This window comes from Lemur catta, chromosome 11, assembly GCF_020740605.2.
Source record: "Lemur catta isolate mLemCat1 chromosome 11, mLemCat1.pri, whole genome shotgun sequence".
NCBI classification, from domain to species: domain Eukaryota; kingdom Metazoa; phylum Chordata; class Mammalia; order Primates; family Lemuridae; genus Lemur; species Lemur catta.
In genome coordinates this window covers 5,819,799-5,842,939 of record NC_059138.1, presented here as the reverse complement: position 1 = coordinate 5,842,939, position 23,141 = coordinate 5,819,799, and the positions used below count along the sequence as shown (strand labels likewise).

At 57.5% G+C, this 23,141-nt stretch overlaps 1 protein-coding gene across 4 annotated transcripts; it reads left to right on the top strand.

Annotated features, from left to right (window-relative positions):
• Window positions 1-52: 52 nt before the first annotated feature.
• KRBA1 (KRAB-A domain containing 1) lies at window positions 53-22,802 on the top strand. Of its 4 annotated transcripts, none has more exons than XM_045565081.1 (17): window positions 53-189; window positions 6,786-6,912; window positions 7,282-7,401; window positions 8,048-8,197; window positions 8,963-9,118; window positions 9,990-10,121; window positions 10,365-10,538; window positions 11,364-11,519; window positions 11,782-11,979; window positions 12,394-12,567; window positions 12,937-13,110; window positions 15,073-15,225; window positions 15,760-15,942; window positions 16,699-16,893; window positions 16,974-17,114; window positions 18,499-18,609; window positions 20,053-22,802. In XM_045565081.1, exons 1-17 carry the CDS (start codon window positions 178-180, stop codon window positions 20,889-20,891), a joined length of 3,195 nt encoding a protein of 1,064 aa, XP_045421037.1. In that variant the 5' UTR covers window positions 53-177; the 3' UTR covers window positions 20,892-22,802. The 4 variants fall into 4 exon arrangements, with proteins under 4 accessions (XP_045421037.1, XP_045421038.1, XP_045421036.1 ...); XM_045565082.1 differs by lacking the exon at window positions 53-189 and adding an exon at window positions 2,354-2,583 and having other exon boundaries at window positions 20,158-22,802; XM_045565080.1 differs by lacking the exon at window positions 53-189 and adding an exon at window positions 2,354-2,583.
• Window positions 22,803-23,141: the final 339 nt, after the last annotated feature.

Below are 23,141 nucleotides of genomic sequence, written 5' to 3'. Positions count from 1 at the left end.
GCGCCCACCCCCACCTCTCCCCGGCGGCCCGGGCCTCGGGCCCCGCCTCCTCCCGCGCGGAGCTGGGTAGCTGCCGGGGTCGCCGCGCAGCCTGCTGGAGGGGAGCGAGCGACCGCAGCCTCGGGCCGCGCCGGAAACTGGGCGGGCGGAGGAGTGGCGGGGCGGCTGAGCCCCGGGATGGCGCGCCAGGTAAGGCTGGCTGGGACCCCGCCCCGAGCGGGGTCGGACGCGCGGACGTGTGGGCGCCTCGGTGGGTCCCCTCGGCTCAGTGCGGGGCGGCGGGGGCGGGATGGAGCGAGGATCACCAACTTCGGGATCCTCCCGGCAGGGCTGGGGCTCAGGATTTTGTGTCAAGAATTACAGGTCCTCGGACCAACCCCTCGCCCACTCCCGGGGGACGCAAGACTTCGAGTCTCTCTCCACCCGGCGAAACTCGCTCCTTGAGGTTGAGCGTCGCCCTCCCTCTGCGTGGCTTCTTTTCATTGCAAGTTATCCTGGGAGTGGTGGGCACGAAGGCCTTAGGGAAATAAGTGAATCGGATACTTTTATTCTTGGTAGAATCCTGGAGCCAGGAGGGTGGGCACGTGGAAATGGGGAGAAATAGGTGAAACAGGTCCCAAGTTTTATCCTGGGCAGCCTGCAGGTAAGATGTATAGATCCCAGAGCTGGAGAGAAGGCCCCATCTGCAGTCATAGCCTGGGCCCAGGTTGGGCTGAGTTGTGTGTGGGCTGTGAAGATGCCAAGAAACTCTGGAAATGATACCAGCAGGGAGTTGCTGCACATTCTTCTGGGTGGGCACCTGGAGCCTGTTCTGCCATTGTGGTAGCCAGTGAGCTTTGGCCAGCCTCAGGCAGCCATGGATGGGGAGCAGTGTGTGTCCACGCAGAGCCAGCACTGTGCCCAAGATGCCCCATAAGAATCTTGGGAGAAGGAGAAACCAGAAAAATTGGATTGGCAGTTGTTGGGCGGAACTCCTTTGCAGCTCTGGCTGTACAGCTTAGTTGCTCAGATATGCCCAGTGGCCCCATCTTAGGGCCTGCTCATACCACAGTTTCCTGTTCTGTAAAATTAGAGGGTTGGACCACTGACCTTTCAAATCTGATGTTCAGGGAATTGTATGTCCTCACACCATGTAGCTTCATGGAGAAGGTGGCCAGGAGTGACCTTGCAGAGTTGTAGGTCACAGTTTCATGGAGAGGAGCAGGGAGGGCTCCAGTCTTCATATCCACTGTGACTCCCAAAAGCCCAGGGACATGTGAGCATAGCCAACAGGTGGAGGCAGTAAGGGGCTCCCTGCAGGGTCAGATCTAGAAGCCCAAGGCACAGGTCTGGGCTGGGCAGGACAGTGAGAGACGGGTCCTGGGTCCTACGAGCTCTGAAGCTGGTTTTCATGCTGGGCTAGTGACACAGTGAAAGGGGTGTTTCAGGAGGACCAGTGTGGCAGCAGTGAGCTAGAAGACTGCTCAATCACAACAATCCTGATCAGCGCAGAAAGCTTTTCTCCTGTTGGTTGGGGGAGGTGAAGTAGGGCCCAGGAGGACAGGGTGGGAAGGGCCAGCCTGTGGTGGTTTTGCTCCTGCACACTCATGCTTGCTCACTCCCTCACACACAAACTCCTCGCTCTTCCTTCGCCTTCTCTGGGCAGGGGAGGCCACTGACTGGAGCACCTACCCTGGCCGCGATCAGTTCCCATCCACATTTTATAAGAACTTTGTCACCTATGAGTTTATCTTGAAGCTGAGATGGTGAGAGGCCTGGAAGGCATCTCTTTGCAGATATTTGGAAGAGCTGGATATATTTAGCCTGGAGCTAAAGAGGCACCCGGGGTCAGGAAGAGTGTGTGTGGAAGAGTTAGACAGACAGACCTGGCTGCAGTAATGCTAATCACAGCACTTCATACATCCCAGCGCTTGTTCTGGGCACTTTTCCTATATTAATTCGTTTCATCTTGACAACATCTCTGTGAGGTGGCTTGTTGTGATCCCAGCATTATAGATGAGTTTGCTGACATACAAGTGGGAAGTAGTTTGGCTGAGGTCCCATCACTAACATGAAGCAGAGCCAGGACTGGACTCCTGGCAGCCTGGCTCCCGGGGTTAAGCCCTAAGCATGCCCTGTGTGTCCAGAACTTAACGGCCACATCAGACCAGCAGTGGAACCAGCCGTGTGGCTGGGATCAGCATGTTCTTCCCTGGAGATCACCCCTCCCTTGCCAGCTGTGTGTTGAGCTACCAAAAGGTGGAGAAGAACTGAGCCTGGCCTCGGGGGGGTGCATTTTGGGTGGAACTCTTGTTTTGTAGATACAGAGCCTGATGTTGGTCAGTGTACCCCTAGGTTATGGTTCTCAGGAGAATCTATGTACACTAACCAAACTCAAAAAGAACAGATAGATAAATCAGGATATGCCAGTTGCTCACTGTACCTTGAAAAATAGAGCTGACAGTCAAGCTAGAAATACTCTGTGGCTGATTTAAGTCTTCGGCCACTTACAGTGGAATCTGTGTGGGAAGCCAAATATTCATGGACAGTTGCCTGGTGAGCATGGAGGTGTGTTGGACGAGCTCGACAGCTGGCATTGTGGAGGTCGGTTGGCTTGCGGCATCCATGGCAATTAGGGAGAGCCTGCTGTCCACAGCAGGGTACACGTATCACCTGGGCAAGGGCAGGGGCACCCAGACCAGTTCTTGGTCTCCCAGTGTCCTTCTCTGGCCATCGACATTCTGTTGGTTCCCCGTCTTCAGCAGCACATGGTGCTGTTGCCCTGGTTCCAGCTCTTCGGGCTCCCTCCGGCCATCCTGAGAAGGCAGCCTGCGACGCCTGGTCACTTGGGCTCTGTCATGTTGTGCCTTCCTGTGCCATTGCTCTGCTCAGTCCTTCAGGCCCTGATCATCCCCGCCGGGTCGGTCTGACGAGCTTCCAGGTTCTGAGGGTGCCTTGTTTGCCCCAGTGTATTGGCCGTAGTGGGAGTTTAATAAATGTTTGTTGTGTGGCTGCAATGAAAGGCGGTGAAGAAATTGTAACTTGTTCACCTTTCCCACCCCTCCCTGCTTTTCCTCAGCTCTAGCAGTGAGCGGTGGCCTGTAAATAGGCGGTTCCAACCTTTTTGGCTTTGTGACCCCCCCCCTTCTTAGTGTTGAAACTTCTCTGTGTCCCACATAGTTGTGTACTTAGTGCATTAGTTTGCAGGTTTTTTGTGTATTCTAAAATAAATTCGGTATAACTTTTAAAGGACGTGCATGTTCATCACAGCAGCATCTGTGCATATTTAAACATAGTAATCAAAGCACGAGAGTAAGATGTACACGTTCAGTCCACAGACAGAGGTTGTGTCCATTTGGCCCCTGAGCCTGTTGTGACAAGTCTGAGGTTCTTGGGGCTCTGTAGCCCACAGATGGGGACTCACTGGCTCTGACGACCCCGGGGTCTCTTCGTGCTCCACCAGTCCCTATGATACCCAAGCCTTGGCTCAGGGGTAGGACTCAAGAAGGAAGTGGGTATGATGGGAGGAGCAGAGAGGACCTGAGGACAGAGCAATGCAGGTGGGACCATGAATGCCAGGGACTGATGAGTGACCAGCTGGACCCAGTGGCAAAGCTAGAACAGGGCTGGGCCATGAGGCCTCCCTGCCAGAGGTGCTAGGTGGAGCACACTCTGAGCCCTCAAAATGCTTGTGTCTTGTCAGAGTGTGATGGGACCTGTGTTGGGGTCCCCAAGAGCATCCCAGGTTCTGAGATTCACTGGGAAGACTCCTGGCTAAGATTTGCTACTGTGAGAGGGTACAAAGCAAGACCAGCAAAGGGAGAAGGTGCATGAGTGAAGCCTGGGGGAAACCAGGGGCAGCTCCCCAGGGTCCCCTCCCAGTGCTGTCACACAGGATGCACTTACTCCCTCCAGCATGGGATGGTAACAACACATGTGAGATGTTGTCTTCCAGGGGAGCTTCACTAGAGACTTGGCACCAGGGTTTCTACTGGGGTCTGGTCATGTAGGCACCCTCACGTACCTAGCATGTACCAACCTTGCAGGCTCCCAGAAAGAAACCAGGGGTTTGGCACACACCACATTGTAGCAGGATAATCTAGGCACTGTGAGCCACTCTCATCAGTTAGGAAATGGTGGGAAGCTTGTCGACATCCAAATTCCCAGATAGCAGCCCGGGGTCCTGGCAGGCAAGCCTTCCTGAGGACAGCAGTCTCAGGCCTGCTCTCTGAGCCCTCCCGCATAGACCCTGGTGTTGGCCGTGTTTTCTAAAGGCCAGGAAGAAATGTTGTGGCTCTTTGAGAGAAGTTTTGGAGGGTGTCTAAGGCCGTTCCTGAGCAGAAGTGGCCATGCTTGGGCCAGAGCCGCAAAGCTTAGCTCAGAGAGTCAGCAGTGAGCCAGGGAGGCGAACGCCGCCGTGTGTGGCCACCCATGAGCCCTAGGCCACAGGCAGGCGGTCACGGGAGGGATGGCCCTCGCCAGGTGTGCAGATGCAGCCTGGCCAGTTCAGACAGAGGGCGGAGCGCAGATGGGGCAAGCTGTCAGATGTCTGAGGGGACAGGCAGCGAGCGAGGCAGTGAGTGAGCAGCAAGACCACCAGGTAGTGCCCGCATTGGTTTTTAAAATCACTGATGTGAGTAGATGAAACAAGGCAGTAGATTTCCTCTTTTCTTTATCAGGAGTGTCTTCATTTTCTTTAATAATTCTTACCTACAAACAAATGGTTCGGCATTTGTTTCTAAACCAGAAGGACCCTTCCTGTGATTTACATTGTTTGCTTGATTTATACAAAGTTTATTTTTTATCATAATTTTAAATGCAAGCCTGTCAGATGCCAGTCATTTTCTAGGGTCTGATGGCCATTTTAAAGTCCACTGAATGACCTTTTTTTTCTTCGAGACAGAATCTTGCTCTTTTGCCCTGGCTAGAGTGCCGTGGCATCAGCCTAGCTCACAGCAACCTCAAACTCCTGGGCTTAAGCGATCCTCCTGCCTCAGCCTCCCGAGTAGCTGGGACTACAGGCATGCGCCACCATGCCCAGCTAATTTTTTCTATATATATATTTTTACTTGTCCAGATAATTTCTTTCTATTTTTAATAGAGTCGTGGTGTCGCTCTTGCTTAGGCTGGTCTCGAACCCCTGAGCTCAAACAATCCACCTGCCTCGACCTTCCCAGTACTAGGATTACAGGCGTGAGCCACTGTGCCCGGCCTGAATAGCCATTTTTAAAGAAACTAAGAAGAAAAAATGCCACTTTAAAAAAAAAAAGCCATAGGATAGCTGAGACAAATACACAGATAGAAGATAATGAATGTAGGATGTAGAGGAAGAACCCAGTTGCCCAAAGCAAGGGTGACCCCAGGTTTCTTCTGAGCAATTCTGTGACAAGTGGACAACGTGAAACAGGCTCGCAGCCTGGGGGCCGGGGTGAGGGCCATGGCAAGGTGGGGAGGGCTGGACCAGGGGGCTTCTGCTGCATCCCCTCCCATAGAGCTTAGCTCCCACATGCTGCAGGGTCCCTGTAGGGCTGTGCTGCCTGGGCCTGGCGATAAATGCCACCACTCATGGCAGTGGAGATGACCAAAGCTGGCCTGGGCAGAGTGGCTTTATTTTTAATATTGCTATTGTAAAGCCTAACGGATTAGCTTTTTGAAGGACAGCAAGACCTGGAAAGTGAGGGCGGCTCAGCTCAGTGAAGGCCTGGAGCCCAGCCTGGCTCTGGAGGAGCTGTGGCTGTAGCACAGGCGTTTGATGATCAAGTGCCACAGACACGGGCCCAGGGGTCACAGGCCCATGAGTGCTCCTTGTTCATGCTCTGTCCTGGGGAGGGAAGGCCTGTCTTCTCCAGACTTACCAAGCTCTTTGGGTTTTTATTGCCTCATCTCTCTCTCTCTGTCTTTCTGTCTCTCTCTCTGTCTCTACTCTGGGCGGTGCTTGGAGGAACAACATAAAACTGTTGCTTGCTTGATTCCTGACTGTTGTATCATCCCTGGTAAAGAGTATGGAGTGTTTTTTTATTTGTTATAATTGGCTTTATTTGTAAACTTTTTTTTTTAATGCTACATTGCTAGGGTCCCAGTCCTTGCACATTCAGAGGGAGGTTTGCTTATTAATTCTGATGAATCCCTAACGTGGCGAGCATAGGGCTGCTGTGGTTCCAGTTAGGGGGTGACTTTTGTTTGGGCCCAGTGACCACAGGGCACGAGACTGTTGTGTTACTGTCCTGTGGCTGCCATACACAGTGCACAAACCAGGTGCCTTAAAACAATAGAAACTTATTCTCTCACAGTTCTGGAGGACAAAAGCCTGAAATCAAGGTGTGGGCAGGGCCACACTCCTTCTGAAGGTTCCAGGGCAGGATCCTTCCTGCCTCTTCCAGCTGCTGGTAGCCCCAGGCTTTCCTTGGCTTGTGGCTGTATCACTCCAATCTCGGCCTCTGTCTTCACACAGCCATCTTCTCCCTGGGTGTCTGTCTCTGTGTCTCTTCTTTTCTTATAAGGACACTAGTCATACTGGATTAAGGGACCACCCACTTATGCTTATGACATCATCTTAAGTAATTACACTTGCAGTGACCCTGTTTCCAAATAGGGTCACATGCACAGGTGTGGAGGTTAGGATGGCAGCCTGTCTCCTCAGGGCACAGCTCAGCCTCCAGCCGTCTCCGGAGCAGAGTCCTGCCATTCCTGCCCTGCCACTCCCCAGCTTACACCTGGAGACGCGGGCAGGGTCACCGCGCAATGGGACTGCTGGGCTAGGCCTCGCTGGGATAGAACCAACCAACCCCCTGAGACTGTGCCCACAGGTGTCCATCACTTTCAAGGACTTGGCTGTGCGGTTCTCGGAGGAGGAGTGGCGGCTCCTGGAGGAGGGGCAGAGGGAGTTCTACCGAGATGTGATGCGGGAGAACTACGAGACGCTGGTCTCCGTGGGTAAGGAGGACGGGAGGCAGGAGCCGGGGGGAGGGTGGAAGGGAGGCTGGCGTCCAGGACTCCCCAGGCCTTGGTCTTTCCAGCTGTGAAATGAACATGGTTCCAGCTCAGGGTGGGACTGGGGCCTCACTTGATCTTTCATGTTGCTGCCAGTGTCTCTGTGTATCATAATAGGGCTCCGGGTACAGTTCAGTGGGTGCAAGGTGGCCTCTGAGGTTCTGAGCACCCCGAGGCTGAGGTTAGGTGATCACATGAACTACACGTAAACACGTGCGCAGATATGCAGGTGCCTGGGTGTCTGCACATGGCCGTGTGGGAGGTGGAGGCCTCTGCATTCCCAGTGCGACTGTCTTCTCCTTTCTTTCCCAGGGACAGCTGAGCTGCTTCCCCTCTCTGCTTTCCTGTCACCTACGGAGCCTGGAGGAGCCACGGGCCGAGGGGGCTGCACTGCTGAGGGGCCGGAGCCTGCTGGTGGGGGAGGCCCCCAGGGTAAGTCATTGCTGCAGGCTGTGGACATCCCCTCCCACTCATGGACAGCCCCCAGGGCCCGCTCCTCAACGGGCTCAGCCAGCTGTCCCCACCTCGCCACGCCCCCCACCCCAACCCTCCCTGACTTTGCCCCCTGACCCCTCTGGGCTGGGAGCCTGTTAACACAGAGAAGTGCTCAAAGGAAACCTGGGGTCACCCTGGCCCCTGTCCTGCCACCACCCTGAAGCCTTATCCCAGCCACCCTTGCAGAGCCAGGCTGCAGCTCCCAGAAGCCATGCCACGATGGTGACATGGTGCACAGGGTCCAGACTGAGTGAGGCTGGGTGTTTAGGGGCTGCCGGGAAAGACAGAGGGCCTGGACGGTAGGAGGTGAGCTTGCAGGCGGCCCTCCTTGGCATTGCTCTGGAAGGAAAGGAGATGGGAGCAAGAGAAGTAACGAGTAACAGAGTGAGAAGAGCCCTGTACCCAAGCCCTGTGCCCCTGCCCCGGCTGCGCCTACGTCCTCTGTGTTTCACAGGACATGGGTCTTTCCTCTGGCTACTCCCCCTGTGGTTGGGGGGATTACGTGAGACGCTGGGTGTGAAACACACAAAAGCATGAGCACGGAGCAGATGCAGGGGTGACAGTCACTGTGGCTTCTCCGCAGGAGGACAGCCCCGGCACAGCCTGCACCTCACCGCCCTGGTGCAGCTGGTGAAGGAGATCCCAGAGTTCCTGTTCGGGGAAGTCAGGGGTGCTATGAACAGCCCTGAGAGTGGGGGAGCCAGCCCGGATGGGGAGAGAGCGAGCCCCGAGGGTAGGTCAAATAGCAGGGCTGCCTGTGCAGCGCACACAACCTTCTCTGCACTCCCCAAGATGCAGTGCAAGTCTACGGCACCATGGAGGTATATCTGCCTGGCCCTGGCTGGATCCCAGGCATGTGCGGGGAGGCAGAGTCACCCCTAGCTCCTGATGCCCGGCCACGTGCCTGCCTTCTAAGGGCGTGGGGCAGAGTCCACGAGAGAGTAGCTCTGACTCTTGTGGTGGTTTCTGCGTGGCTCAGCCACCCCCGGGGCCCCACCCTCTCGCCTGGTGCTCTGCATGGTAGATGAGGACAGTGCGTTTGTCCCTGTTTTACAGTTGAGGAAGAGAGGAAGCTGTGCCTTGTTGGAGGGGCCAGTGGGAACCAGTTCCCTTCCCAGGCCTGTGTCCTTTCCACCTCACCAAACTCTTTCCTTTCCCCAGTTCGTGCTCACCTGCTCTCAGCTCAGGTCCCACTTACCCCCAGAATCTGTCCCCCATAGCCTCACTCAGTTGATGGCAAATGGCATAGGAAGTAGAGGGCAGGAGGTGGAGGATGGCGCAGGGTAACTGAGGATGTGGCTTTAGAGCTGCTGCTTCTAATTTTGTCAGGGTACGGCTGTGGCCAGAAACCTGAGTTTCAGAGCTCTGTGATGGCTGCACAGATTACTGACATCCTGGTCGTTGTTAGCAGAACATGGTGAGAAGGCCCCGGACTGTGACAATGTCAGGGCATCTTCCTCTCACCGGTTGTTGGTGTCTTCTCCCTCCGGCCCAGCAGCACCTGCAGCAGTGGAGCCAGGTCCTCTCCGAGGCCTGCTCAGCTGCCTTCCCAACGTCCCTGTCAGCCGACCCAGCCTGGCCTCCACGCCCACCAACAGCTCATGCTGCAGCAGCCCACTCGAAGATGGGGGACAAGGAAGCCCCCTCCCTATCAGTGAGTCGGGGGGACTTGGACCCTGTACCATTTTTCTAGGACTCAGTTTCTTCTGTTACCAAATGGGGACAAAGTTCCCTGGGGAAGAGAACAACATGCTTGGGCTCCGATCTATAGAGCAAAGAAGAGGCGTGATGCTCGGTCCCCGGGCGGCCTCTCACCCAGCCCTGATCACTGAGTTCTGTGTGACAAATGCACAGAAACCCTCGGGTGGTTTCTAACATGCAGGCCCGTTGGTGGATAACATAGCTGTGTGCACCCAGTCTTGTTCTTAGACCTTGTCAAAGCAAGCCTAATAGCAGAGGAGGGCAAGAGTAGCCACTAGAATTTCTCTGGAATCTCATTTTATTTTTTAAAAATTCTTGTAAATTTTGCATTTGTGTGAACATCTTTATTAAAAATATTTTTATTAAGATATTTTGAATTAATATAGAATAAAATTGGCACTCCTAAAAGATATACCCTGTTTAGCTGTGATTACAGATGTCATTTGGCACATTTGCTCTGGGGTCCCACGTGCCCTGGTTTGAGAAGGACGAGCGTAAGATCGTGGCTTTCATGTTCTGGCTGCCGGCATTGCTTACTGAGCCAGATTCAGAGGCTGGGCTTAGGGGCAGGGGTCCAGGTTATTCAGAGTGAATAGTGTAGGTGTTTACAGTTAAACGGGAAGGAAACAGGAAAAGGCCCCCAGCCCTCCTGGAACAAGTCCTCTGGAAGCTGGTCCCCACCACAAGTCCAAGTTCCCAGGACTTAACTGCCTTCTGGGGACTTGGGAGCTGGAGAGGCCCGTTCTCTACCCAGACCAGATCTGGGCTGATCTCCCAGCGTCTAGATGAGGAGGAAAGGCCTTCCTTGTCTCCTACTGCAACAGCAGCTGCTGACAAACCGTGGCCTACAGCGAAGGCAGGCCCAGGAGCCCCAGGCAGGGAGCCCAGCCCGCCTGCCTGCAGCCCCGGCAGGAGGAAGAGCCACAGAAGACAGGAGACAGGGACCTCGGGGGCAGGTGAGAGGCTGGCTTTCCTGACGGGGCCTGCCCTGACTGAGAGGGGTGGTGACGGGGAGGCATGTTTCGTTCGCGCGAGGAGGTCATCTCGCTCCCCATCTGGGCCTCGTGGCAACCCTACAAGGCAGGCCTTGTCTCTGTTCTCACGGATGGGAATCTCAGCACCCAGGGCCCTTAGTGACTGCTGACGGCCTCCCGGCTGCCCCGTGAGGATGACCTCAGCCGCCCTCGTGTGTGCTGCAGGACTCTCTCCTGGGAACAGCCCCTTGCAAGGCCTCATCAACTGTCTGAAAGAAATCCTTGTGCCTGGGCCCCAGCACCCCGGGGCACCCCGGACTGAGCTGCCCCCTCTCCCTGTCCTGGACGCGTCGAGGCTGACCAGTGTGGAGCTGGGGCCCGGGAGCCCACCCCGGGAAGGTGAGTCCTGGTCTCTGGAGCCCCTGGTCTCTTCCCTCTGGGAAGCTTGAGCTACCTTTTTATAGCCGTTCTCTTGCTCCAAAATGTCTCCCTTAGAGCCATTGCCAATGTGGCTGCTCCTGTGCTGCCGGTGTCACATTTCTGAAGCCAGGTGGCTCTGTAAGGGCAGCGCTCGATTAGCTAGAAGAAGAAAACTCAGAAACAGACTTTGTCCTGGGTTCCTTTGTGTTCTTTACTGTTCCTGACGTGGGCTGTGAGGGAGGAGCTGTAGGGCTCGAGTGTCGCTGCATCCGGACCCCAGGCGAGATGCTTGGTGGGCTTGGGACCTGGGCAGCAGGGCGTGGGGGCAAGCACCAGCCTCGGGGTCAGACTCTGAAAGGTCGGACACCTTCGAGCCTTGGTTTCCTCATCTGTGAGAGGGTGATACTGTGCGTATCCTCTAAGTGTGTGTGTCTGTGTAAAGCTCGACCTCAAAGGTAAGTTCTGCTCAGGACCCAGAGGACTGTCTCCGAGCAGCAGCTCCGTGAGCCCCCTTCCCCGTTTATGCTGAGTGATCCCAGTGTTTGCCTTCAGGGTGACTGTACTGTCTTCCCTCCTTTTCTCTGTCCAGTGCTGGTGGGTGTGTAGACAGGCATTTTTAACCGGGGCACCAGGAAGACCATGGCTCATGCTAGACTAAATGAGTCACGAGAAGACCCACGCCCCCAGATTCCGGCTGTGCCCTTTTAACATCACACACAGATTGTCCCCTATTGTTGTGTATCATGAATGGCTGACCCCGTTTTCACTGGGCTCAAGGTGAAAATGTGTCCCTTTTTCCCTCAGTGAAGACAGAGGCAGCTTCAGGGGATTGTCCCCTCCAGGGTCTGCTGAACTGTCTGAAGGAGATCCCCGAGGCCGGGGACAGGCATCCCAGCACCTCAGGAGCAGGGGACCCATGGCTACAGGAGGATGGAGGGGCCTGGAAGAGGAATTCTGGAGGTAAAGGCCACTCACTAGGCTGGGAGGGCCCCCAGACATTGTCTGTTTCCTTTTCCTGCCCCAGGCAGAACTGTAGGTGACCCTCCACCATAAACAGGCCCCTGTGTTGGCCTGTCGGGCAGGTAACTGTTCCCTCAGCCAGCGACTGCCATGGAGGCAGAGGGGCCTTGGAAGCACCCCCAACCCTATAAAGGCCTCACAGGACTCTCAGGATGGGTCCAGGGCCTGAATCCTGGGCTTCCTGGTGGCCTCCCTCCTGCAGGGTCCGGACACCTCCCGACCCCTGCTCCCCGCCCTGGTCCTGGCTCTGGCGGCGTGCTCTCTGTGAAGGTGGAGGAATGTCGGGCCCAGAGCCCTCCGGTGCCAGCATCCTGTCAGCCCAGCAGGCAGACCCTCAGCCCCTCTGCCACTGGAGACACCAGAGGGGTCCCTGGGCCCAGCTGGGGCCCTCAGGCTCAAGGTGAGGCCTGGGTGGTCTTCCCTAGTCTCCTTGGTGGGGTTCTCAGTCCCTGGCAAGGTTCTGCCAGCCCCAGGGAAGCGGTGCCTGCCACTCTTCCTGAGTAGTGTCCCTTAGCCCACACCCCCAGCCCAGGCCCCACCCCAGGACCTTCATTTTGCGGTGATTCCCTGCGGGGGAAGCTGGCTACTGCATATATGTGGGTCTCCCCATACCTCCTTTCTTCATTCCTTGTGGGGTAGCCAAGAGAAGATCAGAAGTCCCCCACAGAAAGGTTTCTGCCTGGCAGTCCCCAGAGCCTGGTGCAGGACCTGTCACCCCTGCAGGAAACAGGCCAGGGGCAGCCAGCCAGTGGGCGCCTGACGAGCAGGGCCGGGACCTGCAGGAGATGGTGACAGGCCATCTCTCCTGTCCTAGCTGCCAGTGCATCAAGCTCGCCGCTGGAAGCCCTGGAGGCCTGTCTGAAGGGCATCCCCTCAAGCGGGTTGTTACCTCCCCAGCCACTGGCCACCTCCTGGTCCCAGAGCCCCCAGCCAGGAGACTCCGGGTCCCAGAGGCCTGAGCTGCGGCCCCACAGATCACACAGTGAAGGTAGTCTGTGACCTTGGGCGTGGGGTGGCGTGTGTCCCTATGCATGGCACATGAGGGAGACGCTGAGGGTATGCCAGGGTCACCTTCCCAAGGCCTCCTGAGCTACAGGCCCTTCCCCCAGCCCCTCTCGTGCCCCCCAGCAACGGCTCCCAAATGTAGTAAAAAACAGGCAGAACCTTCCTGCCTCACTTCCTTCTCCTAGAAGTCTTGTTCTCTCCAGTCACACGGGACTGTGGGCTAACGTGGGTTAATGTGCTGCAGGACACCGGTGAGCAATCTTTGGGGCAGGGTCTTCTGCCTACCCCACAGCAGGGCCCAGGACCTCCCCAGTGGGCCCTCCGGTGACCCCAACTGTGCTGTTCCCTGCAGGGGCAAGCAGGGAGCCGCCTCTGCCTCTAGGCCTGCAGGGCTGTGTGAGAGAGGGCTCCACCGGGCCCCCAGGCCCCCGGCACACGCCCTCCAGCTTCTCCTCATCCAGCAGCACCGATGGGGACCTGGACTTTGGGAGCCCTGTGGGGAGCCAGGGGCAGCGGCCCAGAAAAGGTGAGAGGGCCGGCCTGAGTCTAGGTGTCCATCCTGGGCAAGGGTGCGAGGGCCCCTCGCCCACTGTCGTCTCTGGCTCCACTGAGGCAGGCCACCGTGCCAGTGCTAGGAGCAGAGCTAGGGACGCTGAGGCAGGAGCAGACGCAGGACAGGTCTTGGGCAGGGGAAGGGAGAGGGTTCATTTTTGTGACTTGGCTCAGAAGTGGCAGGACAGTGTCTGAGATCTCTGGAAAAATCTCCTTCTGCATTAAAATCTTCCCCTCCCAGCCTGTTATCAAACTGACCTCCAACTTAGGGGAACTTGCTGAAGTTCACATACAAGCAGCTGGAGGAGTGTGCTTAGTGACCCGTGGTCCCCTGGGTCCCTCCAAGGGAGTTGTACTGGGGGGTTTGCAGGAGGGGGCAGGCATCCCCTCTTGGCCCTTTTTCCCCTTGCCTGAATAATCTGAGTCCTCTTGGTCTGTCTCGTCCCTCTGCGCGTGCCTCTGTGTCCTGGCCACACGCATTGTTAGTGTCCAGCCTAGCGCTGCAGCCGGGGCGTGGCCAGGTCCGCGGAGCCCGTGGTGCAGGCCAGCCTGGGTCCCTGGGCCTGCTGGGGTTACCCCCTTGGGGGTGAGGCTTTTCCCCAAAAACGCAACTGACTTTTTGTTGAAATTTTAGTTTTTACTAGGTAATGTAGTCACATGGTTTTGTTCAAAAGCTACAAGAGGTGGGAAAATGAAGTCTCCCTTCATCCCCTGACCGGGCCCCCGTCCCCCTCCCCTCCCGCTGCGTCTGCCCCTCACACAGGCGCAGCACCTGTGCACGTCTCCACCTCGCCTGTGTCCTAACCGCCGTCTTTGACATCTTTCTACATTTTGTCTTGATGCTTGTTGGCCACTAGCGCTACTTCATTCTTTTCAAAGCAGCTCGGTGTTCTGTAGCACCCATTTTTCTCATGTGTTCTCATGGATGCACTTCGCTTTCTAAGTAACCCAAACTGCACATTTCACGCTGCCTTTTTGAAGCTTCTAGCCCAGCTCCCTCTGTTGCCCCAGAACTCAGCGAATGTCCTGTGGGGTAAAGCGTATCTGAAGATCCTCTAGTTTCTACTCTGCCCTTCCTGCCCCTCGTGACAGCCAGAAACACTCACGGTTTCTCTTCTCACCCTGTGCCTGGGCCCAGGATCGTCAGCAGGTGCCCTCAGGAAAGGGAATGGCCGGCACTGTCAGCTCACCCAGGGAGGGTGCCTCCTTCTCTAGACTCTCAGTCCATCTAGTTCCTGTCACTTGTACAGCTCCCTGTCATGAAGAATGATTTTTGTAATGTATTTGGCTTTTATTTTTATTTTATATATATATATTTTTTATAGGTGGGGTCTCACTATGTTGCCCAGCCTAGTGTTGAACTCCTGGCCTCAAGCGACCTTCCCCTCAGCCTCCCAGAGTGCTGGGATTACAGGCGTGAGCCACCACTGTACCCAGCCTTGTATTTAGTTCTTTCCCAGTAGAAACTGCATGCGTGGTTGCCTGCCATGGCCCACTGCGTCATACCGGAGGCAAGGGGGCCTGCAGTGTTGCTTGCTGTCAGTGGTGAAGGAAGACTTATGCACAGTGTTTAAAGGTCGACCTGTGTGTGGGGCAGGCGGCGCCATCCCTCGCAGAGGTGGCAGCTGGACAGACGGAGGGAGCCCAGACCCACACCTGTAGCCAGTCCCTTCATGACAGCCCCAGGCCTGGCTCCTGTGTGGGTGGCCAGGACAGGTCAGACTTCTTCCAGGGCAGCCTGAGCAGGGCCACCCCAGAGCAGGACTGACAGATGTTTGGGGCCAACTTTCCATCCGGGGCCCCAAAGTGCACAACACGTCACTGCTCTGCACCCCCTCCCATGGCCCCCACTGCCTGGACACACAGCAGAGGAGAGACTCTGGGGTCTGAGAGACCAGGCTCCACCTCCTGGTCTGCGGATGTTTGATCTTCACAGGAAGCCCACTGGGAAGCTCCCCCCTCCAGGGTCTAGAGAACTGTCTCAAAGAGATACCTGTGCCCAGGCCACAGCCTACCTGGCCCTGCTCTTCGGCAGCCGACGGGGGTCTGAGGAGAGCAGAGCCCAGGAACTGGATGGCAGACAAGGAAGGTATGGCTGTGGCTGCCGCGGGTGCCTGGGAATAGGGCAGGGAGCACCAGCACTGCCACGCGGGGCGCTGCCGCCAGCAGGCTCAGATCCTCACCCGAACCGCAGCGATGCTCTGGGGACAGGCCTGGGCAGACACTTGCAAGAGGCCAGAAAGCCAGGGAGTCTGTTCAGCACACATGAGACTTCGTGGCATTTGAATGGTGGGTACAACCCAGGACAGGGACGCCCGAGTGCCACCGTCCGCTGGTCCACAGTCCAGGCCTGAGCTGGAGCCTTGTCAGCTGAGTGTCTTCATCCTGGCCATGTCGGTCCCTACATGCCTTGGTGTCTGGGTGCAGCCACTGAGCTGCAGGGCTCCCAGGAGCCCGTGGGGGGAAGTGGAGAGCTCCCGGGGGCATCTCAGGGCGGTGCCCCCGCACGTGAAGCTGGCGTGCCCGAGAGCCCAGCAGTGGCAAAAATTGTTCCCTGTCCCTTTTTCTGTGCCAACATGAGGCCCTGCGGAGATGACAGGCCTCTTGGCTTCTCATTAAATAGGACTGAGGGGTGAGCCCTGTGCGCCAGCCCGTCTCGGGCAGGGAGGGGGAGAAGTGCCCATCAGGAGCCTCCGTCTGGCCAACCCAGAGGCCTTCACCTCCAGCTCTGTCCCCACCTGCCACCAGCGGGGGCTCAGAGACCCTGGGGCCACCAAGCCTGGAGCATGGAGGTGGCTCCAAGATGGTGAGCTGACATCTGCCCTCAGTGTCGACGGGCCTGTTGCCCAACAGTCAAGGTGTCTGATGAGGAGCCAGATTCCCTCCCTCCCTGTCCCGCTCTCCCTTCCCTGTCCCGTATCCCTTCCCCAAAAGACAGAGCCTGGAGCCAGACAGAGGCAGAGGTGTGCTAAAAAGGATGATGAAAAGACACAAAGTTCTGACAAGGAGGGCGGCAGGAAGAATACTGTTTTAGTCCATCCATTGGTTTGTCCAGTGGAGACGCTTCCTGGGGCAAGGGGGCCTCCCTCTGTCTCCTGCTGCCGCTTAGTTTAGCTTCCGCAGAATTCCGCGGGTCTGCTGTGGGGCCAGTAGGGTGACTTCGCTGAGTAAATGCGGCTTTGCTAACCTTGCGCCAGGCGAGGACTGGCCCTAAGCCAGCCTCTGCCCCTGGACGGCCGAGCCTGCCTGCTGCTGGGTGGGAGAGGCTGCCCGGCCTTAACCTGAAGGCCTGCCTGGAACCTGACTGCTAGTGGCTTCTAGGGACTCGAGACTTCCAGGAAGTTCCTCAGTTGACTTTCCAGAGTGGCTGGGGTCTGGCCAGGCCCCAGCTTCCCTTGTCTCCACCCTCCATGACCAGAATGAGCTGTTGAGGGTCCCCCAGAGCTCACACTGGGTGTGGGCTGAGCTGAAAGGGGACCAGTTCTGTGATCCTCGTCACTGAGGCTCAGGCCTCCTCGCTGACTCAGGATGAGGACAGAGGGCTCTCTTGTCATTTGCCCAGGGCCAGCTGCTAAGCCCTCCCCACTGCACTGCCTGGAGAACTCCCTGAGAGGGATCTTGCCCACGAGGCCCTTGCACTTTGCCTGCTTGGCCGGCCCCAGCCCCAGCCCCAGCCCCGGCTCCAGCTCAAGCTTCAGCAGCTCTGAGGGAGAAGACCTGAGGCTGGAGCCAGCGCCCTGGCGGCCACTCCTCCAGGGTAAGCCTGTGGGCGGGGGGATGGTGGTGGGCCGCCTCCCAGGATGGGGCACCGCCCTGACACCAGCTTTGTGATGCCAGAGCGGGACCGCCCTCCCCACTGCAAGTGTCCTGTCCCTCTGTCCCCGTGCCCTGGCGGATCCCCCACTAGCAGCAGCAGCAGCAGCCCTGGTGAAGACCCCAGGAGAACAGAGCCTGCGGGCTGCAGCCGTCTCAGTGCAGGTGAGCAGGAGTCTCCGGGGAGGGCGTCTCCCCGAGGGCCGGGAGTCTAGACTGGTCCCCTGAATCCCGCCTGTCACTTGGGCTCTCGCCAGAAAATCCTCTCCACTTGCCGTGCTTCGGTTCCCAGTGAGATGAGCTCTGTCCGTGAGGGAGGTTGGGGCTCCTGGGGGCCGGGGTTGGGGGCCGGGGCCGGGGTGTGCTGGCACACAGCTGTGAGGGAAGCTGTAGCCGTCCCCTTGGTGATCCGGCGCGTTATATGTACTTGCTTCTATATACGTGTGGACATAGACAGATATGGGTGTATAGATACAACGATAGTGTGTATTTTTAAAACTTGACAATTAACAAAAAAAAAGTCTTAAAAGGGAGATTTCCCCACCTGGGAGGACTTATTACGGGTTGTCCTGTCGGGAAGGCTGGAGACGTGGCCTGCGGCCCCAGGCCACCTCGCTTCTCCATCGAGCTGTGAGCGATGTTTGCCCCCAGCCCGGAAAGCGGGAGAGGGGACAGGAGGGAGAGGAGAGGGGCCCCTCAGCAGTGCAGAGGAGAGGGAGGCAGGGCAGGGCAGGGAGTACCCCCCCCCCCTCCGTGCTCCACTTGCAGGCCTTGGCCTTGCCCTGTGCAGGTCCTGGGCTGAGCCACGTTGCTCAGTGCCCAGTGGGCCCAGCAGAAAACGGCAAGAGTGGGCTGGGCATGGACCACAGGGCCATATCCTTGGAGAGGTCTTGCTGAGGCGGGACCCACAGATGGGAACCCTCTCCACCTCCCCTCCCCAGCCATCGCCTCCTGACAGAGCCTGAGGGGTGACGCTGGAGCTGCAGAGGACTCTGGAGGGGTCCGGCGCACCCACACCCTGCAGATGGGGCAGGTGCCCGACGCGCACACGCCACAGCGGGCCATTCCAACAGAGCGAGGCTTTCTGACAGGCCAAGTGTGTCCACCCTGCGGGTCATTTAATCATTGTTCAAAGTTGAAAGTTTGGGACAGGCATGGTGGCTCACACCTGTGATCCTAGCACTCTGGGAAGCCAATGTGGGAGGATCAATTAAGGCCAGGAGTTTGAGACCAGCCTGAACAAGAGCAAGACCCCATCTCTACTAAAAATAGAAAAATTAGCCGGGCGTGGTGGTGCATGCCTGTAGTCCCAGCTACTCAAGAGGCTGAGGCAGGAGGATCACTTGTGCCCAGGAGTTGGAGGTTGCAGTGAGCTATGATAATGCCACTGTACTCTATCCTGGATGACAGACTGAGACTCTGTTTCAAAAAAAAAAAAGAAGTTGAAAGTTTGACACAGTTTTAGGCTCCATCAGAATATCCTCATGTCAGCACGGCTCTGGCCATGCGATGGGTATCCCATCCTGAGCGCTCTTTGCTCTCTCTGCAGGGACAGCTGGTGACCCCTGCCCTGCCCCTCCGCTGGAGAGAAGGCCTGGGCCCAGGTTTGGAGAAGCATCCAGGGGCCTGGAGCCTGGACACGGAAGACCCAGAGCTGCAGGTAAACTGGTAGCTTCCTCGTCCCCTCTGCAGGACAGGACCCAGGGGCCTAGCTTGAGGAGACATTCTTCCATGTTCATTATTTGGGTCATAAGAAGGAAAAGTCTCATCTTTAAGCCACTTCAGGTTGCATCTTTCATTTAGTGTTTTATTACAGAAGTACCTAGGATTTTCATAAAAGCACACAGATACAACTTTTAGAGGCAGCAACTGAGAAGTGTTCCAGAATCCATTTGGGTTTGAGGGGACTCTAGAGAGTAGATGAGGAAACTGAGGCTCAGTACTGTCGAGTGACCTGGCCAAGGTCTTCCAGAGAGGTTTAGCTCCGCATCATACCTCTGCACCTGAGGGCCTGCAATGGAGACATGCAGGAGGGTGTGTCCCGGTGCCCTGGGTCCCTTGGGGACAGCTTCACATCAGGGACTTGGTGACCTTTGGCCTGTGGTCAGGTTCCTTCACTGGCACAGGCTGTTAAGAGTCTGAGCTGGCCCGAGGGGAGTGAGCCTGGGCTCTTCCTCCCTGGAAGCCCCTGGGTGGGATCTCCAGCCCCAGACTTGGATCCTTGCCTAAAGAACTCAACCAGACAGCGCTTGGATCCTTTGGCCACTCCAGTCTTCACGTTTTCCTCTGTGTGAAGCCCTGGAGGTGCTGAAAAGAGAAGGGCAGAGCCGCGGCTAGGGTTTCAGAGAAATGGGCAGGAGCCAATCTCTGTGCCCAGCCCAGGGCTAAGCAGGTCAGGAACAGCAAGTGCATGGCCAAGGCTTTCTCGTGGAGCTTTGCCTGGGGCTGGGACCAGTTCCAAGGGAATTTAGGGTTGAGGATTAGGTGATTTTCTTGAAAGTAACTTAAGACTTAAAATCCTATGAATCCGTAACTTCTGGATAGAGAGAGTATGGGCAGCAGGGGTGAGAACCTTGTGGTCTGCCTGTGCCCAAGAGCACGGAGTGCTGAAGTGGCCCCAAGGTTGCCCCATGAGAAACGCCTGCGAGGCCCTTGGCTGGACTGGTCCCCCTGGCCTGTCTCCGACGCTGCCATCGCCTTGGCCTCCCACCGTCTGGGACGGGGGCTCTGGGCCCTTCTCCCCAACTCCTAGGGCAGTGTCAGGTGCTCTGGGGTGCCATTAGGTCCCAATGGCTACACGGGGAACCCACTGATTGTTTTCTTAGGAGATGGGAAGACCACAGTCTTAGGAAAGCTTGGTTACCGTGGAAACCCAGTCTATAGTTGATCTCGCCCATCAGTTTGGGGAACAGCCAGGAGACGCGGCCAATTTTGATGTAATGAGCATTGCCGTCAGTATTCTCAAGCCTGAGTCACCTTCCTTACCTTTAGAAGCCAGGCCGTAGAGGGTCAGGATGCTGAGCACCCTAGTCCAAGGGACCTCTGTGGAGAGAAAGGTCCTTACAATCAAAGAACTCTTACCCAGCCTCTGCTCTGGTTTTAGCCAGGACCCACGGCAGGCTGCTCCCCAGGGGCCTGCCTGAGCCGCCCAGTGCGTCTCTGCTGCTGGAGCTGCCCTCTCCAGCAGCCACGTTTCCCGCTTTGCCAGCCGCCTCCTCGCGCCTGCCGTGCCCCTGCGGGAAGCCGCTGCAGCAGGAGCTGCACAGCCTCGGCGCTGCCCTCGCGGAGAAGCTGGACCGGCTGGCCACGGCCCTGGCAGGCCTGGCTCAGGAAGTGGCCACCATGAGGACCCAGGTGAACCGGCTGGGGAGGCGCCCGCAGGGCCCTGGGCCGAAGGGCCAGGCCTCCTGGCCGTGGACCCTGCCCCGGGGACCTCGCTGGGCTAACGGCCCTGGCCACAGACACCTGCCGTACTGGAGACAGAAGGGCCCTGCCAGGCCTAAACCAAAGATGCTGCGGGGCCAGGCGGAAGGCTGCAGGGCCAGCGGCTCCCCCGCACTCTCCAGAGGGAGGGTCCGCCTGGTGCCTCCGCTGCCTCCGGACATTACCCTGGCAGAACCTTCTGGGCCCAACCACAGCCCTTCCCAGCAGCCTCTCTCAGCACCCAGCTGCCACGCTGTGCTGACTATGCACCCTCCCCGCGGACACACTGTGGGCCACCAGAGCCCCGTGCCCCGCTTAGTGCCTGCTGCCTTATCCGCCCAGACGGCCTCTCCTCCTGCGGCCGGCACAGACGCAGAGCCGCTGGCTGCAGGAGTGGCACCAGCCGGCCTCCCAGACCGGCCCAAGGAGCCGAACAGCCTGTTGGGAGGAGTCCACAGCGCTCTCCAGGAGGAACTCTGGGGTGGTGAACACAGGGACCCAAGGTGGGGGGCCCACTAACTGCAGTCCTCATCTGCGCAGCCTGGGTGCAGGAGTGGCTTGCACCCGTCGCCCCAGCCCAGGCTGCCCTCTCCCAGGGACGTCTCCCTCTCCGTCTGCTTCCTGGCCCTTCCCACTGCAGGGGGTCCACCCTTTGCCCTGCACCAGGCCCCAGGCAGTGCTTGTGTTCCTCAGCCACACTCTGGCATTCTTGGCTTGGGTTCAATCAAACATTGCTTCTCCCTCCCATCCTCCACTGGAGGCGCCTGGGCGGTGGTGTGCACACCTGTGCGTGCACACTGTGTGTGCGTACCACGCGTGCACGGGGTGCTCCGTGCAGCCGCAGATCGGCCTCGGGAGCCCTCTGCCTAACTACCTGCTGTTCCTGATCCCAGCGCTGCGAAGGCCGGTTCCTGTCTTCCCGGAGTAAATATTGGCAAGTTTCATTTGGGGAGAACTCTGCCCTCTGGTCTAAGCTGAATTTACCCACGTGGATTCTAAAATTAAAGAAGTGAGTTGCTAAGGAAAGGCCCATGGCTCCTCTTGGAAGGAGCTCGGTGGGGGCCCACTGTGGGACGTGGCCAAGCCAGCTCACGCCTCGACGCCCAGACACCCTGGAGAAGATCCGACAATGTGCCCTTAAGGTTGGGGGGAGAAGCCTGGGGAGCGGGATTCCCAGATGGCACCCTGGGGAAGAGCCGCACACATTGCGTTTGCCTCCCAGGCGGCCTCACACAGTGCCACTGAAGTGCCACTGACTGGGCAGCTGAAACAACAGGCATTTACCGTCTCTCAGTTCTGGAGGCCCCAAGTCCAAGTGCTGTCAGGGTTCGTTCCTTCTGCCAGCTGTGAGGGGGGATCTGTCCCAGGCCTGTCTCCCTGGCTGAAGATGGCTGTCTTCATGTTCACACAGCGTCTGCGCACCTGTCTCCAAATTTCCCCTTTGTGTCAGGACACCAGTCGTGTTGGAATATGGCCCACTGTGATGAGTTCACTTTAAGTTGATTCCCTCTCAAAAGACCCCTCTGCAAGTAAGATCTCATTCTGAGGTCCTGGGGGTTGGACTTGACATATAAATTTGGAGAGGGGCACGGCGTAGCCTGTAGCACACGTAAGGGCTGGGCCAGTCTTCCTGGGTTTGTCTTGGGAGATGGCATGACCAGGTGTCACCAGGCCCACTCTGTCCTGGTAACTGCAATGCGCCTGCTCCCAGCCCCCGCTGATGCCTGGCCGTGTGCTGGAACCGGTGTGCCTGCTGTTCACTCGCTGCAAGACCTCCCTCGGGCACAGCCAACCTGGCGTTCCCACCCGAGTCCCTTATTTAATTTGAGGAGTGCACATGTTGCCTGGGAAGGACTGGCCCTGCCCTCAGGCCCCTGGGGAACCTGGGATGCTAGTGCTGCGGCCCAGTGTGTCCCTAAAATCAGGGGCACTGGAGCCACACACGGGGCCTGAGTACCCCTCAGCTGGGCGAAGGACAGGCAGCCTTGCCTGGGGGCTTGGGGAACTGAAGGCCGCCTGTCCCTTGCTGCCCCTGCGGAAGGAGCAGGCTGCTGACACAGCGGAGGGGAGGGGGCCAGGGACAGACAGACTGTCAGGAAAGGGGCATTAAGATGTGTTCAGCACCAGAATAAGGCCCAGGATGGCTGTCTGGAAACTAATATTCGTAGGATGATGCAAGTAGGATGTTGTTTAAAATAAGCAGGCTCTTCACTCAGCCATGCTTGAAACTGGAGAACAGAAAAGTTCTAGGCTGTCCCCTCCTGAAGAACTCAGAAAGGTGAGTCCAGTGGAGAGCAATGCTGGGCACATTTCAGAGCCAAGAGCAAGGGGTGGGACACAGACTTGCAGAGGAGGTTAAGGAGGGAACCCACCCACCCTGTGTGCTGGCCCTGGCTGCGAGGGGAGGATTCCTGCCCATCCCACCTGGCTGGCCTCCTGTTCTCTCGTTTTGCTTCTCAGCAGGGGAAGGTGGTGCCAGCCCAGGGAAGCAGGCCACACTATGCCTTGGTGTGGCGCACTGAGGTGGTTCTGCATTGTTGGCTTTACAAACAGCCGTCACGCAAACCCTGTGCAGCAGGCACAAGTGAACAAGTGAGCCCGGCAGCCCTAAGCAACTTGCTCACGGTTGCTTTGAATTGGCAGAGCTGGGAAGAGACCTGGGCTCCCCGTCACATCCTCTCTTCCCCTGGGCACAGTACTCCCAGCCTTTGCCCGCTGTGACAGATGAGGACATTCAGGACTGAGCCTGGTCTAGTTGGTCTAGATGCA

Excerpts from the sequence above, each read along its gene's own strand:
- KRBA1 (XM_045565080.1), top strand. The coding sequence starts at position 2,521 with ATGGACAGTTGCCTGGTGAGCATGGAGGTGTGTTGGACGAGCTCGACA. Across the intron at positions 6,913-7,281 it reads CGAGACGCTGGTCTCCGTGG|GGACAGCTGAGCTGCTTCCC; the intron begins GTAAGGAGGACG and ends TTTCTTTCCCAG. Across the intron at positions 15,226-15,759 it reads CTGGATGGCAGACAAGGAAG|GACTGAGGGGTGAGCCCTGT; the intron begins GTATGGCTGTGG and ends CTCATTAAATAG.